Genomic DNA, 20,680 nt, shown 5'->3' with positions numbered 1-20,680 from the left:
TCCTGCTTTCTTTTGGTCTCCATTTGCATGGAATATTTTTTTCCAGCCCTTCACTTTTAGTCTGTATGTGTCCCTTGTTTTGAGGTGGGTCTCTTGTAGACAGCATATATAGGGGTCTTGCTTTTGTATCCATTCAGCCAGCCTGTTTCTTTTGGTTGGGGCATTCAACCCATTTACATTTAAGGTAATTATTGATAGATATGGTCCCGTTGCCATTTATTTTGTTGTTTGGGTTTCACGTTTATACCACCTTTCTGTGTTTCCTGTCTAGAGAAGATCCTTTAGTATTTGTTGAAGAGCTGGTTTGGTGGTGCTGAATTCCCTCAGCTTTTGCTTGTCTGTAAAGCTTTTGAGTTCTCCTTCATATCTGAATGAGATCCTTGCTGGGAAGAGTAATCTAGGTTGTAGGTTATTCTCTTTCATTACTTTAAGTATGTCCTGCCATTCCCTTCTGGCCTGAAGGGTTTCTATTGATAGGTCAGCTGTTATCCTTATGGGAATCCCTTTGTGTGTTATTTGTTGTTTCTCCCTTGCTGCTTTTAATATTTGTTCTTTGTGTTTAATCTTTGTTAATTTGATTAATATGTGTCTTGGGGTGTTTTGCCTTGGGTTTATCCTGTTTTGGACTCTCTGGGTTTCTTGGACTTGGGTGGCTATTTCCTTCTCCATTTTAGGGAAGTTTTCAGCTATTATCTCCTCGCGTAAGTTCTCATGGCCTTTCTTTTTGTCTTCTTCTTCTGGGACTCCTATGATTCGAATGTTGGGGCATTTCACATTGTCCCAGAGTTCCCTGAGGTTGTCCTCATTTGATTCTTTTTTCTTTTTTTCCTCTCTGTTTCATTTATTTCCACCATTTTATCTTCTAACTCACTTATCCTATCTTCTGTCTCTGTGATTCTACTCATGGTTCCCTCCAGAGTGTTTTTGATCTCATTTATTTCATTATTAATTTTTAATTGACTTTTTAAAAAATTTCTTCTAGGTCCTTGTTAAACCTTTCTTGCATCTTCTCAATCTTTGTCTCCAGGCTATTTATTTGTAACTCCATTTTGTTTTCAAGATTTTGGATCATTTTTATTATCATTATTCTAAATTCTTTTTCAGGTAGATTCCCTATTCCTCCTCTTTTGTTTGACTTGGTGGGCTTTTTTCATGTTCCTTTAGCTGTTGGGTATTTCTCTGCCTTTTCATCTTGTTTAGATTGCTGTGTCTGAAGTGGGCTTTCTCTATTCTTGTGGTCTGTGGTTCCTTTTTATTGTGGAGGTTTCACCCAGTGGGTGGGGTTGGACGATTGGTTTGTCAAGGTTTCCTGGTTAGGGAAGCTTGTGTCAGAGTTCTGGTGCGTGGAATTGGATTTCTTCTCTCTGGAGTGCAATGGAGCGTCGTCCAGTAATGAGTTTTGTGATGGGTCTATGTGTTAGGTGTGACTTTGGACAGCCTGTATGTTGACACTCAGGTCTATGTTCCTGCGTTGCTAAAGAATTTGTGTGGTATGTCTTGTACTGGAGCTTATTGGCTCTTGGGTGGTGGTTGGTTTTGGTGTAGGTATGGAGGCTTTTGGATGGTCTCTTATTCCTTAATGTTCCATGTCGTCAGAAGTTTTCTGGTTTTCTCAGGTTTTGGGCTTAAGTCTCCTGCCTATGGATTTCGGTTTTATTCTTCCAATAGTCTCAAGACTTCTCCAACTATACAGCACTGATAATAAAACTTCTAGGTTAATGGTGAAAAGATTCTCCACCGTGAGAGACAACCAGAGAGGTTCACAGAGTTACATGAAGAATAGGAGAGGGAGGAAGGAGATAGAGGTGAGCAGGAGGAGAAAAAGGGGACTCAAGAGGAGAGAGACATCTACACAGTTATCTGTTCCCAAAGTGTTGTCCGTAGCCCAGAAACCCACACGAATTCACAGAGTTGGATTGGGAAGAGAAGGGGAAAGGAGGAAATAGAGGTGTTCTGAGGTAGAAAACAGGAGAGTCAAAAGTGGGAGAGTAATCACCACACTCCTGAATAGAAATGGGAACTGAATATTGGATTCTTAAATGTCCAAAATTTATATCACATACTGAAAAACAAAGATTAAAAATCTAGTGTAGAGGTTAGACTCTTTGAAATACAATATTTAAAAACAAAAACACACAAAAAATTTAGAAATGTATATGAATTTCGGTTTAAAAATAGGGTTTCTCTCTCTCTCTTTTTTTTGGCAAGGTTATAGTGAAATGAAAATGAAAATTAAGGAATAATAGAGGAGTATTAGAGGACTTTAAAAGGAAATAGGAGAGAAAAACAAGAAAAAGAAAAAAAAAATTTTTTTCCCTAATTAAAAAAATCGTAAAAATATATGAAAATGAAAGTTGAGGAGTAATGGGGGAGTAATAGGGAATTTTAAAAGAAAATAAAAGAGAAAAAAAAAAAAGGAAAGAAAAATTTTTTTTTAAATTAAAAAAGATAATACATATATATCTAGGAATTTCTCTGGAGCTGTTGCGGTCAGTGTAGGTTCAGTTCAATTTCAGATAGCTCCTCTTTCCAGCTTACACTTCTCAATATCTATAGGCCCCTTCCGGTGTAGTCGGTGTTACCTTCAGGGATTTTAATCTGTTGCACTGGTCCTTTCTGAAGCGGTTCCCTTTGTTTATTTGGCTTCTATTTGCTGTCTCTTCGGTGTCTAATTTCTGCCCTGACACAGGCGGGCGGAGGTGATCTCTTATTTACCTTCGCTAGTTCAGTTCAGTTCAGTCCTGCTACGGGGAGGGCGGGGCGCTGCAGACAGATACCGCTCTGTGTGGATAGCACTCACCGTGTTCCGGCCACACTGGGTTTGCCCCGTTCACGGGTGTCAGTGGTTTCCCTGTCTACAGTGCTCAGGCTCCCGGCTGCTCTATATGGAGCGGGCCCTGCGTTGAGTGCGGTTCCAGTTTTCGGGTACTCCACAAAAGCGCGGATTCGGTTGCGCCTGCGTTTTGTGCCTTCCCCGGCCTGAGCGGTTCAGGCAGCCAGAGGCTTGGGCGCACTCTCCCCGGGTACGGCGCGCTTTTTCCCTCCGCGGCCCCAGCACGCACCGCCAGTCGGGTCTCAGGAAGTCTTTAGATAGGAACCGGGGGCCTGTTTGCAGTGTGGGAGGGTGTGGCTTCTCAGGGGCTGAGTTTGCCCTTTCCCCCTCCCCACTGCCTCCTACCTCCAGAGGGGATGGGCCGGCTCTTCTCTGGCGTTTCTCAGTCCCATTGTTTTGCGAACCGCCGGCAGTGTGTTCAGGCCGGTTATTTTGACCCTTGCTATCCCACGGTTTAAAAAAGCTCCCTCCAATTGCTCTCAGGGTCTTTGGGCCGGTCCTTACCCTAAGCAATGCTGCCCACTCCTCTCCGTTCCGCCCGCGCTTGTTGCTGGCGGGTATGGGCATCTGGGGTACTTTTCTGCTGGGAGTTGCTTTTAGGCAAGTAATCTGTGGGCCTTGTTTAATTTTTCCTCCCAGTTAGATTGCCAAAAACTTTCCCCAGTCCCGCCAGTGCGAGGGTTTCCTGGTGATTGGAAACTTCCTCTATTAAGACTCCCTTCCCGGGACGGGTCTCCATCTGTAGCTCTTTTGACTCCCTTTTTAATCTTTTATATTTTGTCCTACCTCCCTTCGAAGACAATGGGCTGCTTTTCTGGGCGCCTGATGTCCTCTGCTAGCGATCAGAAGTTGTTTTGTGAAATTTGCTCAGTGTTCAAATGTTCTTTCGATGAATTTGTAGGGGAGAAAGTGGTCTCCCTGTCCTATTCCTCCGCCATCTTGGCTCCTCCCCCAAACTGACTTTTGGAATGAAGAATGCTACGTCAAGTAGTTAACATTTTCCTTCCACTTGGTGGGAGTTTTATTTTGGCAGAAGAAGTAAGAAATATTGTTAGATGTATCCCTTGAGGGGGAACCAGAACCCTGCCCCAAGGCTGCACTATTATTTCTTGAATGCTCCTCCCTTATCTCTATATCCCCTCCCCTCCCTGATTAGCAACTGTTTGAGCCTGCACTTTGGGACTCTGGGAATGGGACAGAGAAGGGTTTTTGTGCCCTGGAGCTCCACAGGGTCCCACTCAGTCAGTTTCAGATGCTCTGCTTCCCTTGGATATTACTTCCCGACTACCACCCTGTGGACTATAGGTATTCATCACCTTTCCCTCCTTGCTGCACACCTTGTGGATATGGGATTTTCTCAATTTCAGCCCCCCAGTTGTCTTTATAAAAAAAAATCTGTGTGTATATAGATATCTCCCACTGGTTCTTGCCTCTGACAGATGCAATGAAATAAATGTGTCCTGGGGAGGTGATTTAGGTTTCCTGCCTGAGAGGATAACTCCTGCCCTCTACACATCCCTTCTTCCAACTAGGAGCATCTTCACACTGCACAGTTGAGAGGTCCTCTGACCTTGGGGTGTGTTGAGAAAGGGGGACTTGGATTTTGTATGAGATATCAGCAGTAATCTGTGTCCCTCTGCACACTTGGCTGGAGTAGAAAGAACTCCAATGCCTCATGCTTTGCATTAGGGAATCTTTGTGGTCTGACCTGTCTTACATGGACCTACAGAGTTTGGGCATTCCTAGAAGGGTAGCGCATCTTCTACTCTATAAATTATGGTTTCTTGAGCTATTTGTGGGGCCAGATGCAACCAAACATCCCTTAAAGTACCTAGTTCTTACTGCATTAGTCTTGAGGAGTGGCATGATCAAGGTCTGGCTGCTATGTGCATTTTTATTTTGGTGAAATCTCCACATTCTCAGTTCTGCTATTTTCCTGGAGGACTGGACAAGGATACCCAAGAACATTTTATAGAAATGTCAGATCAATCCAAGGGTAGAAATAGGTTTGCTCACTTATGGCCATCATACATGAAGAGAAAACACAGGAGCAGTGACTGGACCTTCTGCTGTCAGGTTTGCAGAACTGCCTGTGTTTCAGTTAAACCTTATTCTGCTGTAAGAATATAGCTTTAGACAGGGTCATTCTCCAGGTCAACAGCATGCATGTTCATGAGATTTAACAAATGTGGAAATTTTATTCAACAGTGTTAGAAAACTGGCAGATAATGTCACCATTTCCAATGACTAGAAATGCCAGCCAATGTTTTAGTTGAGGGGCAGGGTCTCAGATGATGACTCTTGATCAACTGGTGTGGAAATATTTCAATATTTTAACAAATATTTCCATAGAAGAAAATCCCTTTGATATCTGCCCACCTCTCCTTCTTTCCTCTTCTCTTACCTGCAGTTGTCAGGGAGTTGTGGGAGCTACATGTGAGCCCAGATTTGTTTTTGTGAGCAGTTATTTTAGGCTTCCCAGAGCACTGCCTTAGAGACTATATGGGAAAACTAAAATACACTGCTAATGACTGAGAATTCCCTGACAATCTTTCTTAACTTAAATCTATCTTTTCAGTCTCATTTGCTTAAATAAGAAGAAATCTCAGATGATTTTAAATTTTAAAATATTACTATTCCTGTACAGGATATAGAGTTAAAAAGTGGTAATTTATGCATAAGAAATTGAATATTTCCTGAAGTGAAATATTTTGAGATATGAAATATTTCCTTCCATATCAGTAAACAAGGATGTCATAGTCATCAGCACGAGCCAGTGAGCTCTGAGGAAACTCAGGAAAGAAAAGAATATCTGTCATTTAGCAGCCATCAGACTGTAGCCATCCCTTACGGTGAGCCCTGAGGAAACTCAGGAAGTGAAAACACAGGATACTGGCCCCAGATAGGTGACATGGATATCAACAAAATGATTTTAGTAAGTGCAGACTCTTGCGTCTTCTCATACATAGAAAAGTGCTCCCTAATAACACAGTTGTTAAAGAATCCTCCTGCAATGCAAGAGACCTTAGTTCGATTCCTGGGTTGGGAATATCCGCTGGAGAAGGGATAGGTTATCCACTTCATTATTCTTGGGCTTCCCTTGTGGCTCAGCTGGTAAAGAATCCACCTGCAATGTGGGGGAGACCTAGGTTCAATCCCTGGGTTGGGAAGATCCCCTGGAGAAGGGAAAGGCTACCCACTCCAGTATTCTGGCCTGGAGAATTTCATGGACTTGTACAGGCTCTGTAGTTTTGGCTCACGGGCTTAGAATTCCCATGGCATGTAGAATTTTCCCAGAGCAGGGATGAAATTTATATCCCCTGCATTGGCAGGTGTATTCTTAGCCACCAGACCACAAGGGAGTGAGTGCGTGTGTGTGTGTATGTGTGTGTGCTCAGTCATGTCCAACTCTTTGCAACCTCATGGGCTGTAGCCTGTCAGTATCCTCTGTTCATGAAATTTTCCAAGCAAAGATACATGAGTGGGTTGTCATTTCCTTCTCCAGGGTATCTTCCTCACCCAGGTATCGAACCTATGTCTCCTGTGTCTCCCGCAGTGACAGGCAGATTCTTTACTACTGAGCACCAAGTCCATCTTTTTTCTTAATGTCGTCATTTGTTATAAACTTCCCTCTTAGAACCACTTTTTTGCTGTATCTCACAACTTTTCGTGTCCTGTGTTTCCATTTTTGTCTAGATTTTAAAAATTTCCAAAAGTTAGATTTTCAAAATTTAAAAATTTGATCTTCTTTGACCCACTGATGCTTAAGGGGCATGTAGCTTCATTTCCAACATTCATTTCTGTATTTTTGAGTTTTTCAGTTTTTTTATTGTTATTGATATTGAGTTTCACACCATTGTAATTGGAAAAGAGAATTGATATGATTTCACTTTTCTTAAATTTCTTAAGACTTGTTTTGTGGCTTAACAAATGATCTATCCTGGAGAATGCTCAGAGTGTGCTTGAGAAGAATGTGCATTTTGCTGCTATTGGATGGAATGTTCTATACGTGACTGTTGAATGTGAAAGTGAAAATCACTCAGTCGTGTCCAACTCTTTGTGACTCCATGGACTATATGGTCCATGGAATTCTCCAGGCAAGAATACTGGAGTGGGTAGCCCTTCCATTCTCCAGGGGATTTTCCCAACCCAGGGACTGAACCCAGGTCTCCCTCATTGCAGGTGGATTCTTTACCAGCTGAGCCACCAGGAGAGCCCAAGAATACTGGAGTGGGTAGCCTATCCCTTCTCCAGGGATCTTCCTGACCCAGGAATTGAACCGAGGTCTCCTGCATTGCAGGTGTATTCTTTACCAGCTGAGCTACCAGGGAAGCCCATATGACTGTTAGGTCCATTTTCTTAAAAGTGTTCAGCTCCATAGTTCCTCATTGATTTTCTGTGTGGATGATCTGTTTATTGATTAAAATAAGGTATTGAAATACATTGATCTCTTAATATTTGCTTTATATAATTATGTACTCTGTTGTAGGGTGCACATATATTCACAATTGTAATAATCTATGGATGAATTGACCCCCTTATATAATGACTTTTTTGGTCTTCTAATCATTTTTGACTTAAAGTATATTTTGTCTGATATGAAAAAGCTACTTCTGCTTTCTTTCTACTTGCATGGATATCTTTTCCCATCACGCTACTTTGAGTCAATATATGTCCTGTGTAGCATATAGTTTTTTTTTTTTTTAATTCCTTCAGTCACTCTGTGCCTTTTGATTGGAGAATTTAATCCATTACATTTAAAGTAATTTTTGATAGGAGGACTTCACAGGTGGCTTATTGGTAAACAATCCACCTGCCAAGCCAGAGACGGGGGTTCAATCCTTGGCTCAGGAAGATCCCCTGGAGAAGGAAAAAGCAGCCCACTTCAATATTCTTGCCTAGAAGTCCCATGGACAGAGCAGTCTGGCAGGCTACAGTCCATAGCATTGCACAAACATGACTGAAGTGAGCTTGTGTGCATGCACATGGTGTTTTGCTGTCTGTGATTTTGGGTAGCCCTTTCCAGATGTGTTACTGTTGGAGCCCTCCTCCTCATGCTCTTCACAGAGGTCCATACAAGGCAACTGTCCCAAGGCAGAAGGTCCAGGGGCCCTCTTTAACCTCTAATGGGCTGAGGTACCTACCAGTGATAACATGGAACAATATCTCCTGAGCATACTGGAAACAGGCCCAGAGATTTTGTGTTCTTCTGGGCTTCATTATCAGCATGAGTCAAAAGGGGGCATGTTTATGGAACACAAATTCCTCAGAGAAAGGTTTACCTGCATGCCATTTGGAACCAGAAATCAAGTCTAGCTTGGCCGTTTAAGAGATCTGCATCTCTCCAAGTCTTGATGTCCCTATCTATTGATTGAGGGAATAGCAAACACACCTGGAGGATGTTTAAGAATTAAATAAGATGATGTATGCATAGAGTTAATGTAGGAGGTGGTCCACTGCAGGGATAATATATACTGGTTAGATGATTTTAGTCCCCAGCAATGTGTGAGATTCTATGCAACTTCACCCCATGTAAGATCCACAGTTGCTTGGGACAACTGAGAAGAAGGAGGACCAGTTGGTCATGTGGCTGGAAACAAAGACTTACTCATAGGCTCAAACTCAAGTTCACTTATGTTTCCTTTTGAACGTCCTGTGCTCTGTTCAGTTTGAGTGATAACAAAGTGCTTTGGATTTTGCAAGTTGGTCACAGAATGGGTAACTCCTCTGGGCTTTCATGAACATGATTTCAGTGTCCTTTTCCTCCACAGATTCCCGTGCTCCTAAACCTGAGCAGAGACCCTGATGTCAGCCTGCCTGCTCCACCACTCATGTATGCGCTGGCCCTTGGTGCCTGTCTGGGAGGTAAGGGGGTATTGGATTTGAGGGAGGGTCCCCAGACATTATGGTGAGCCTGAAGTGATGATTAATGAATGCCAGGTTGAAAATAAAGTAAGAATAAGTAAAGTAAGAATAGTTTGTGATTTCCTAAGTGGAAACCCATCTTCACCATTGACTGGAGAGTTCTAGCCCTGCCCAGTTCCTCTGCAAAGTATGTTACTTCCCATTCTCTGAAGAACTGCCCCTGACATTCTAAGCCTGTGGCCTGAGGATGGTCATTACTGACACCTCAAAGTTAATGTCTTTCCACACTGCATGCCAATGTGGCTTAGTGACTAAGGTTTAGAAGCAGATTTTGAATCAGAAACCATCCTCAGTGGCAACTTCTTATTCCCTTTTTTAAGGAGTGTGTGTTGTGGGTGATGGTAGGTAAAGTGATGAATGTGTGAGCTAAGAAGTAGAGACTCTAATGTGAGAATAATAAGAAGAATTTTTAAAAGTTTTTTTGGGCCGGAGGAGTGTTTTGTCTTTTGGAGGCATTAAAAAGTCAATTAGATGAAGTGTCAGGAGAGACTAACCTCTGTGAATAAACACAGGGGTTTGGATGTGATTGTATTGGAATGAGACCTAATCACCTTTGGGAACACAAGAGGATTGTGAAAAAATCTTAGATAAACACAATAGATACCTTTAAAATTTTTGTTTTTGCTTCCAGGTATGCTTAGGTAATCTAGCTTTCTTTGTTCTTTGATTGGTCTCTAACTCTTAAATCAACAGCTTTGTTTTTAGTGTATCTTCTAGTTTGCAGAGGGCGACTAATGTCATTCAGTGAAGTTGCTATGATTTCTGGAGACAGCTAGTTCACCTAATTCAGCAACCGAGGCCTCACATTCTGAGTTTAGGTTTGTTAAAATGCCCCCCATCTGAAATCAGCCCCAGGAAAAGCAACAACTGCATTCACAACTACATTTAGTATCAGTGATAGGAACAGAATCCAGAGACACCAGGAAATATGTCCACTGTGCAGAATTTTGCTCATTAAACCTTAATGAGCATCTTCTACTATTATATGCTGACATTGTCTTCCTGAGTGGGGAGACAATCACGTAAGTTAAGATTGCAATATAAGTGGTTCCTCTTATGGCCATGGACACAGAGTGCTCGGGGGGCACCATAGAGGCTGGAGGAAAGTCAGGAATGGCTCTCCAGAGAGGGAAGTTTTGAGCTGGTTCTCAAAGAATGAGAAGCTTCCTGGACTGATTCTTATTCACCCAGAACATGTAGAATGAATAGAAGAGAGGGGATTGTCAAGGAAAGAAGTTAACATGGACCATTTATATGGCTAATAACCTAAAATATGATTAAACATTTATTGATTGGGATTCTTTTTACAATTTATATATTTTTAATTGAAGGATAATTGCTTTACAAAATTGTGTTGGTTTCTGCCATACATCAACATGCATCAACCAAAGAGTACACACGTCCCCTCCCTTTGAACCTCCCTTCCACCTCCCACCCCATCCCACCCCTCTAGGTTGTCACAGAGCCCTGGTTTGAGTTCCCTGTGTCATACAGCAAATTCCTACTGGCTATCTATTTTACATATGGTAATGTATATGTTTCCATGCTACTCTCTCCATTTGTCCCACCCTCTCCTTCCCTCCTATCCTGTGTCCACAAGTCTGTTCTCTATGTCTGTGTCTCCACTGCTGCCTGCAGATAGGTTCATCAGTACCATCTTTCTAGATTCCATATGTATGTGTTAATATACAATATTTGTTTTTCTCTTTCTGACTTACTTCACTCTGTACAATAGGCTCTAGGTTCATCCATCTCATTAGAACTGACTCAAATGCTTTCCTTTCTATGACAGTAATATTCCAGTAATATTTTATATATGTATCATAGCTTCCTTAATCATTCATTTGTCGATGAACATATAGGTTGCTTCGATGTCCCAGCTATTTTAAATAGTGCTGCAATGAACGTTGAGGTACATGTTGCTTTTTCAATTCTTATTTTCTCTGGGTATATGCCCAGTAGTAGGATTGTTGGGTCATATGGTCATTTTCTTCCTAGTTTGTTAAGGAATCTCCATACTATCTTCCATAGTGGCTGATCAATTTATATTCCCACCAACAGTGCAAGAGGGTTCCCTTTCCTCCACACCATCTCCAGCATTTATTGTTGTAGATTTTATTTTTTTGCTGAATTTGTATGTATTTTCTTTTTAAAAAATATTTATATATTTTTTTCCTTTCTTTTTTTGGGTGGTTTTTTTTTCCCATTTGTTTTTATTAGTTGGAGGCTAATTACTTTACATCATTACAGTAGTTTTTGTTATACATTGAAATGAATTAGCCATGGATTTACATGTATTCCCCATCCCAGTCCCCCCTCCCACCTCCCTCTCCACCCAATCCCTCTGGGTCTTCCCAGTGCACTAGGCCCGAGCACTTGTCTCATGCACCCAACCTGGGCTGGTGATCTGTTTCACCCTAGATAATATACATGTTTCAATGCTGTTCTCTTGAAACATCCCACCCTCGCCTTCTCCCAGAGTCCACAAGTCTGTTCTATACATCTGAGTCTCTTTTCCTGTTTTGCATATAGGGTTATCATTACCATCTTTCTAAATTCCATATATATGTGTTAGTATACTGTAATGGTCTTTATCTTTCTGGCTTACTTCGCTCTGTATAATGGGCTCCAGTTTCATCCATCTCATTAGAACTGATTCAAATGAATTCTTTTTAATGGCTGAGTAATATTCCATGGTGTATATGTACCACAGCTTCCTCATCCATTTGTCTGCTGATGGGCATCTGGGTTGCTTCCATGTCCTGGCTATGATAAACAGTGCTGCGATGAACATTGGGGTGCACGTGTCTCTTTCAGATCTGGTTTCCTTGGTGTGTATGCCCAGAAATGGGATTGCTGGGTCATATGGCAGTTCTATTTCCAGCTTTTTAAGAAATCTCCACACTGTTTTCCATAGTGGCTGAACTAATTTGCATTCCCACCAACAGTGTAAGAGGGTTCCCTTTTCTCCACACCCTCTCCAGCATTTATTGCTTGTAGACTTTTGGATAGCAGCCATCCTGACTGGCGTATAATGGTACCTCATTGTGGTTTTGATTTGTATTTCTCTGATAATGAGTGATGTTGAGCATCTTTTCATGTGTTTGTTAGCCATCTGTATGTCTTCCTTGGAGAAATGTCTGTTGAGATCTTTGGCCCATTTTTTGATTGGGTCATTTATTTTTCTGGAGTTGAGCTGAAGGAGTTGCTTGTATATTTTTGAGATTAATCCTTTGTCTGTTGCTTCGTTTGCTATTATTTTCTCCCAATCTGAGGGCTGTCTTTTCACCTTGCTTATAGTTTCCTTTGTTGTGCAAAAGCTTTTAAGTTTCATTAGGTCCCATTTGTTTATTTTGAAAATATTTATATATTTTAATTGGAGGATAATTACAATATTGTGATGGCTTTTGCCATACATCAACATGAATCAGCCATAGGCATACATGCATCCACCCCATCCTGAACCCCCCTCCCACTTCCCTCCCCATCCCATCCCTCCAGGTTGTCACAGAGCACTGGTCCTGGATAACCTGCTTCATGCATCCAACGTACAGTGGTCATCCATTCTACATATGGTAATGTACATGTTTCAGTGCTATTCTAACCCTCTCCTTCTCCTATTGGGTCCAGAAGTCTGTTATTTATGTCTGCTGTGTCTCCTTCTGTACATAGGATCATCAGTACCATCCTTCTAGATTCCATATGTACGCATTAATATACATCAGTTGTCTTTCCCACTTACTTCACTCTGTATAATAGGCTGTAGGTTCATCCACCTCATTAGAACTGACTCAAATGCATTCCTTTTGTAGCTGAGTAGTATTCCATTGTGTATATGTACCACAATTTCCTTATCCATTCATCTGCTGATGGACATCTAGGTTGCTTCCATGTCCTAGCTATTGTAAATAGTGCTGTGATTAACACTGTGGTACATGTGCCTATTCCAGTTCTGGTTTCCTCAATGTTTATGCTGAACCGTGGGATTGTCATTGTTCATAATGACAGTTGTATTCCCAGCTTTTTAAGGAATCTCCACACTTTTCTTCATAGTGGCTGTACTAGTTTGCCTTCCAACAAACAGTGCAAGAGAGTTCCCTTTTCTCCACACCCTCTCCATTTATTGTCTGTAGACTTTTCAATGATGGCTGTTTCTGGCTATTGTGAGATGATACCTCATGGTGGTTTTGATTTACATTTCTCTGATAATAATTGATGTTGAGGATCTTTTCATGTGTTTGTTAATCATCTATATGTCATCTTTGGAGAAATGTCTGTTTAGGTCTTTTGCCTATTTTTTGACTGGGTTGTTTGTTTTCTGGTATTGGGTTGCATGAGCTTCTTGTATATTTTGGAGATAATTCTTTGTCAGTTGTTTTGTTTGCTTTGTTTTCTCCTATTCTGAAGGTTGCCTTTTCACCTTGCTTATAGTTTCCTTCATTGTGCAAAAGCTTTTAAGTTTAATTAGGTCCCATTTGTTTATTTTTGCTTTTATTTCCATTATTCTGGGAGGTGGGTCATAGAGGATCTTGCTGTGATTTTTGTCAGAGAGTGTTCTGCCTATGTTTTCCTCTAAGAATTTTACAGTTTCTGGTCTTACATTTAGGTCTTTATTCATTTTGAGTTTATTTTTGTGTATGGTGTTAGAAAGTGTTCTAGTTTCATTCTTTTACATGTAGTTGACCAGTTTTCCCAGCACCACTTGTTGAAGAGACTGTCTTTTTTCCACTGTATATTTTTGCCTCCTTTGTCAAAGGTAAGGTGTCCATAGGTGTGTGGATTTATCTCCAGACTTTCTATTTTGTTCAATTGATCTATATTTCTGTCTTTTGCCAGTACTATACTATTTTGATGACTGTAGCTTTGCAGTGTAATCTGAAGTCGGGAAGACTGATTCCTCCAGTTCAATTCTTCTTTATCAAGATTGCTTTGTGAAATTATTTGTTCTAGTTCTGTGAAAAATGCTGTTGGTAGTTTGATAGGGATTGCATTGAATTCATAGATTGCTTTGAGTAGTATACTCATTTTCACTATATTGACTTTTCCAACCCAAGAATATGGTATATTTCTCCACCTATTTGTGTAATCTTTGGTTTCTATCATCAATGTTTTGTAATTTTCTACATACAGGTCTTTTGTGTCTTTAGGTAAATTTATTCCTAAGTATTTTATTCTTTTCATTGCAATGGTGGATAGGATTGTTTACTTAATTTTCTTTTTCTGATCTTTCATTGTTAGCATATAGGAATGCAAGGAATTTCTCTGTGTTAATTTTATATCCTGTGACTTTACTATATTCATTGCTTAGCTCTACTAATTTTCTGGTGGCTTCTTTAGGGCTTTCTTTTTTGTTTCATTTATTTTTATTAGTTGGAGGCTAATTACTTCACAACATTGCAGTGACTTTTGTCATACATTGACATGAATCAGCCATGGAATTACATGTATTCCCCATCCCGATCACCCCTCCTACCTCCCTCTCCACCCGATACCTCTGGGTCTTCCCAGTGCACCAGGCCCAAGCACTTGTCTCATTCATCCCACCTGGGCTGGTGATCTGTTTCACTACAGAAAATATGCATGTTTCGATGCTGTTCTCTCTAAACATCCCACCCTCGCCTTCTCCCACAGAGTCCAAAAGTCTGTTCTGTACATCTGTGTCTCTTTTTCTGTTTTGCATATAGGGTTATCGTTACCATCTTTCTAAATTCCATATATATGTGTTAGTATACTGTAATGTTTTTTATCTTCCTGGCTTACTTCACTCTGTATAATGAGCTCCAGTTTCACCCATCTCATTAGAACTGATTCAAATGAATTCTTTTTAATGGCTGAGTAATATTCCATGGTGTATATGTACCACAGCTTCCTTATCCATTCGTCTGCTGATGGGCATCTAGGTTGCTTCCATGTCCTGGCTATGATAAACAGTGCTGCGATGAACATTGGGGTGCACGTGTCTCTTTCAGATCTGGTTTCCTTGGTGTGTATGCCCAGAAGTGGGATTGCTGGGTCATATGGCAGTTCTATTTCCAGTTTTTTAAGAAACCTCTACACTATTCTCCATAGTGGCTGTACTAGTTTGCATTCCCACCAACAGTGTAAGAGGGTTGCCTTTTCTCCATACCCTCTCCAGCATTTATTGCTTGTAGACTTTTGGATAGCAGCCATCCTGACTGGCATGTAATGGTACCTCATTGTGGTTTTGATTTGCATTTCTCTGATAATGAGTGATGTTGAGCATCTTTTCATGTGTTTTTTTGCCATCCGTATGTCTTCCTTGGAGAAATGTCTGTTTAGTTCTTTGGCCCATTTTTTGATTGGGTCATTTATTTTTCTGGAATTGAGCTGCAGGAGTTGCTTGTATATTTTTGAGATTAATCCTTTGTTGCTTCGTTTGCTATTATTTTCTCCCAATCTGAGGGCTGTCTTTTCACCTTGCTTATAGTTTCCTTTGTTGTGCAAAAGCTTTTAAGTTTCATTAGGTCCCATTTGTTTATTTTTGCTTTTGTTTCTAATATTCTGGGATGTGGGTCATAGAGGATCCTGCTGTGATTTATGTCGGAGAGTGTTTTGCCTATGTTCTCCTCTAGGAGTTTTATAGTTTCTGGTCTTACTTTTATATCTTTAATCCATTTTGAGTTTATTTTTGTGTATGGTGTTAGAAAGTGTTCTAGTTTCATTCTTTTACAGGTGGTTGACCAGTTTTCCCAGCACCACTTGCTAAAGAGGTTGTCTTTTTTCCATTGTATATCCTTGCCTCCTTTGTAGAAGATAAGGTGTCCATAGGTTCGTGGATTTATCTCTGGGCTTTCTATTCTGTTCCATTGATCTATATTTCTGTCTTTGTGCCAGTACCATACTGTCTTGATGACTGTGGCTTTGTAGTATAGTCTGAAGTCAGGCAGGTTGATTCCTCCAGTTCTATTCTTCTTTCTCAAGGTTACCTTGGCTATTATAGGTTTCTTGTATTTCCATACAAATTGTGAAATTATTTGTTCTAGTTCTGTGAAAAATACCGTTGGTAGTTTGATAGGGATTGCATTGAATCTATAGTTTGCTTTGGGTAGTATAGCCATTTTGACAATATTGATTCTTCCAATCCATGAACACGATATATTTCTCCATCTGTTTGTGTCCTCTTTGATTTCTTTCATCAGTGTTTTATAGTTTTCTATGTATAGGTCTTTTGTTTCTTTAGGTAGATATACTGCCTAAGTATTTTATTCTTTTTGTTGCAATGGTGAATGGTATTGTTTCCTTAATTTCTCTTTCTGTTTTCTCATTGTTAGTGTATAGGAATGCAAGGGATTTCTGTGTGTTAATTTTATATCCTGCAACTTTACTATATTCATTGATTAGCTCTAGTAATTTTCTGGTGGAGCCTTTAGGGTTTTCTATGTAGAGGATCATGTCATCTGCAAACAGTGAAAGTTTTACTCCTTTTCCAATCTGGATTCCTTTCATTTCCTTTTCTTCTCTAACTGCTGTGGCTAGGACCTCCAGAATTATTTTGAATAGTAGTGTTGAGAGAGGGCACCCATGTCTTGTTCCTGATTTTAGAGGAAATACTTTCAAATTTTTGCTATTGAGGATAATGTTTGCTGTGGGTTTGTCTTATATGGCTTTTATTATGTTGAGGTATGTTTACTTCTATGCCTACTTTCTGGAGAGTTTTATCATAAATGGGTGTTGAATTTTGTCAAAGGTGCTGTCAGCATCTATTGAAATAATCATATGGTTTTTATCTTTTAATTTGTTAATAATGGTGTGTTACATTGATAAACTTGCATATAATGAACAATGCTTGCATCCCTGGAATAAACTCGACTTGATCATGGTACACGATCTTTTTAATGTGTTATTAAGTTTTGTTTGCTAGAATTTTGTTAAGGGTTTTTGCATCATGTTCATTAGTGATATTGGCCTGTAATTTTCTTTTTTGTGTGTGATGTTTTTGGAATCAGGGTGATACCTTGTAGAATTAGTTTGGAAGTGTTCCCTCCTCTGCTGTTCTTTTGGGAGAGTTTTAGAAGGACAGGTGTTAGGTCTTCTCTAAATGTTTGAAAGAATTCACCTGTGAAGCCATCTGGCCCTGGGCTTTTGTTGTGGGGAGATTATTTTTATCACAATTTTGATTTGATTATTTGTAATTGGCTTTTCATAATTTCTGTTTCTTCCTGGTTCACTCATGGAAAGTTGAACTTTTCTAAAAATCTGTCCATTTTCTCTATGATTTCCATTTTATTAGCATATAGTTGCTCATAGTAGTCTCTTATGGTTCTTTGTATTTTTGCATTGTCTGTTGTAACCACTGCTTTTTCATTCCTAATCTTGTTGATTTGGCTTTCTCCCTTTTTTTGCTTGATGAGTCTGGCTATTGGTCTATCAAATTCGTTTATCTTCTCATAGAACTGGTTTTTAGTTTTATTAATCTTTGTTATTGTTTTCTTCCTTTCTTTTTCATTTATTTCTGCTCTGGTCTTTATGATTTCTTTCTTTCCACTAAGGTTCTTGGGTGTTTTTGTTCTTTCAGCAGCTATGTGATGTTTTTCTTGTTTCTTGGGGTAGGATAGTATTGCTATAAACTTTCCTCTTAGAACCGCTTTTGCTGCATCTCATAGGTTTCGGATTGTTGTGTTTTTGTTGTCACTTGTTTCCAGGAATTTTAAAATTTCTCTTCTTATTTCTTCAGTAACATATTCATTAAGTATAAACGTATTATTTAATCTTGATGTGTTTGTTTTTTTACAGTTTTTTTCCCCCTGTAATTGATATCTAGTCTCATAGCATTGTGGTCAGAAAAGATGCTTGATATGATTTCAATTTTCTTAAATTTACTGAGGCTTGATTTGTGACCCAAGATGTGATCTATCCTGGAGAATGTTCCATGTGCACTTTAGAAGGAAGTGTGTTCTTCTACATTTGGATGGAAAATCCTGAAGTTATCAATTAGGTCCATTTGGTCTTATGTTTCATTTAATGTTTGTATTTCCTTATCAATTTTCTGTTTTTATGATCTGTTCTGGTTGACAGAGATGGATCTTCTCTCTCTGAAGGGCAGCACTGTGTCCAGTAGTAGATTTTGGGGTGTCTATGTGTTAGATATGGCTTTGGGCAGCCTGTCTGCTTAGTGTGCAGTGTTGTGTTTCTGTTTTATTGAAGGATTATGTGGGGTATCTGGGCACTGGTGCTTGCTGGCCTTTGGGTGGGCTTGGTTTTGGTGTTGAGATGGAGGCAGTTGGGAGGGCTCTCATCTATTAATGTTCTGTGAGGTCATGAGTTCTCTGATGGGTTTGAGATTAGGTCTCTCATCTCAGGTGTTCAGGCTCAATGCATATTGAAGCTCCAAGACCTCACAAGCCACACAGCACAAAAGACAAGTTTCTAATACTCTTGGTGAGGGCAATACTCAGCAGCCCAGGACACCCAGCAAGGCTTATTCCAAAGTCCTCTAATGTTTCTATAAAGGTCTTTGGGCCTGTTTTGGGCAGCGTGGGGTTAATTCAATCTCAGATATGGCCTTATTCCAGCTTGCAGTTGCTCCTAATATTCACGGTTGCCTCTGGAGTCCCCAGTCTGCTCCTCACCTGGACATGAGGGGGCAAAGATCGAGGCTCACTAGGACTCATTTGCTCTCTTGAGCTGAGAAAGGGGAGGATATGGCAGCCACATTTGTGTTGTACTGGAGAGTGGCTGTTGTGTCCTGTTGGATGTTGTTACAGTCTAAGATGGATCATGAGTTCTTCCAGAGGAAAGGGACCCAGTTTGTGGTTCCCTAGAAAGATCTCAGCTGTGAAAGCTGCCAGCAAGTTGTGGGGAGTAACCTGCACCTGCTCATAGCCTGGAGGTAGCTGCAACACCTGGGATTGGGATCACATCTATGGTGTTTTGTCTGATGCCTCCAGCACCCCTCCTGGCTTTGGCAATGGTAGTCATGCCTATTTCCTCAGCCTTGTTTTTGTATCCCTCTCAGTGCATCCTCATAGCTGCTAGCCCCCTACCTCTCCCTGGGATCTTCACTGTAGCCTCTGGCCCTGGTCCCACACTCTGCTGCAGGCCAAGCTTCCTAGCCACTCATCCCAGCTGCCCGTCCCCACCCTCTGGTCTGGGCTGAGGCTTGTGAGCTACTTATGGGATGAGAAGAATTGTTGGGCAGCTTTCTGTGTATTTTGCCTTCCGAGACCCGCTTTGAGGTTCCACAGCTCCTCTTTGGTCCCCCCTGAAAGGGGATTTCCTAGTGTGTGGAAACTTTTCCTCCTTCATGACTCCCTCCCTCCCTAGGGGCACAAACTCCTGTCCTGAAGTCCTCTGTATTTCTTTTTAAAATGTGTTTCTTTCATCCTACCTCATTCTAGGGAAATTAGTTTGCCTTTTTGGATGTGTGGGGTCTTCTGTGGTCATTTAGAAGTTGCTATGTAGGAGCTGTTCCATATTTTGATGATTTAAAAAAATGTATTTGTGGGGAGCAGGCAATCTCTACCATCTTCTCCACCCTCTCTTTTTTTAGCTTAAAATTTTTTTTTTATTGATGTATGGTTGATTTGGTTGATTTCTTTAATGATCCACTTGTAGTTTAATAACATATGCATTGGGGCTTCCTTTGTAGCTCAGTCAGTAAAGAATCTGCCTGCAGTACAGGAGACTCAGGTTTGATCCCTGGGTTGGGAAGATCCCTTGGAGAAGGAAATGGCAACCCACTCCAGTATCCTTGCCTGGAAAATCTCATGGACACAGGAGCCTGGTGGGCTTCAGTCCATGGGGTTGCAAAGAGGCACGACTGAAGGACTATCACTTACTTACTTACTTAACATATGTATAGCCTCAAAGTGTTTGTGTTTTTAACAGGTTTTCTCCCTTTAATTGATTTCTGATCTCATAGCATGCTCTATATGATTTCTATCTTCTTCAATTTACCAAAGATTGATTTGTGATCCAGATGATATCTATCCTGGAGAATGTTTTGTGTACACTTGAGAAGGGACTGTATTTTGCTGCTTTTGGATGCAATTTCCTATAAATTAAGTCTATCTATTAAGTCTATCTGGTCTAATACATCATTTAAGGCTTGAGTTTTTTTTTTTAAATTAATTTTCTATCTGAGTGATCTGTCCCTTGACATAAGTGAAGCTCTAAAATCCCCCACTATTACTGTGTTACTGTCAATTTCCCTTTATTACTGTTAGTGTTTGCCTTATCTATTGATGTGCTCCTGTGTTGTGTGCATATATATCTCCCACTGTTTTATTTTTTTCCTGGATTGATTCCATAATAATTATGTGTGGCCTTCCTGCCTCTTGTAACCGTCTTTATTTTAAAGTCTATTTTATTTTTCTGATATGAGTATTGGTATTCCAACCTTCTTTTGATTTCTGTTTACCTGGAATATCTTTCTCCATCCCCTCACTTTCAGTCTGTTTCCATAGGCCTTAAGTGTGTCTCTTGTAGATAGCATATATAGTGGTCTTTGTTATATCCCTTTAGCCAGTCTTTTGGTTGGAGCATTTAATTCTTTTACATTTAGGGCAATTATCAGTATCTCTGTTCCTATTGCTATTTTTTCAATGGTTTTTGGTTTGTTTTTGTAAGTTTTTTTTTTCTTCTGTTCCTCTTTTGTTCTTTCCTCTTGTGGTTTGATGATCATCTTTAGTGCTGTTTAGCATTGTATTTGAGTTGCTTTTTCCTTTATGTATGTGTTTCTACCATAGTTTTTTTGTTTGCATTTCCCGTAAGATTTTGCTATAGCAGTATGTGTATACTCATATATACTCACTTTTTTTCATTCCTTTCTCTCTCTCTCTACACACACACACACACACACACACACACATATGCATATATGTATATGTATGTATATATACACATATATATACACACACACAGACTGATTCCAAATTGGGAAAGGAGTGTGTCAAGGCTGTA

At 40.2% G+C, this 20,680-nt stretch overlaps 1 protein-coding gene across 5 annotated transcripts in view; it reads left to right on the top strand.

Moving 5' to 3' along the window:
- The window catches only part of OCA2 (OCA2 melanosomal transmembrane protein), a 310,825-nt gene that overhangs the window by 275,223 nt on the left and 14,922 nt on the right, over positions 1–20,680 (top strand). For all 5 annotated transcript variants that reach the window (XR_011486403.1, XM_070463932.1, XM_070463928.1 and 2 more), the window contains one exon: positions 8,605–8,698. Coding sequence is in view for 4 of the 5 variants with exons in the window: in XM_070463932.1 (XP_070320033.1) it covers positions 8,605–8,698 (94 nt within the window). In the remaining variant the exon portion in view is untranslated. The remainder of the gene's footprint in view (positions 1–8,604; positions 8,699–20,680) is intronic.

Source organism: Odocoileus virginianus, unplaced genomic scaffold, assembly GCF_023699985.2.
Source record: "Odocoileus virginianus isolate 20LAN1187 ecotype Illinois unplaced genomic scaffold, Ovbor_1.2 Unplaced_Contig_9, whole genome shotgun sequence".
Taxonomy (NCBI): Eukaryota; Metazoa; Chordata; class Mammalia; order Artiodactyla; family Cervidae; genus Odocoileus; species Odocoileus virginianus.
Note: the sequence above shows the minus strand (reverse complement) of the source record. Positions and strands in the feature narration are given on the sequence as shown.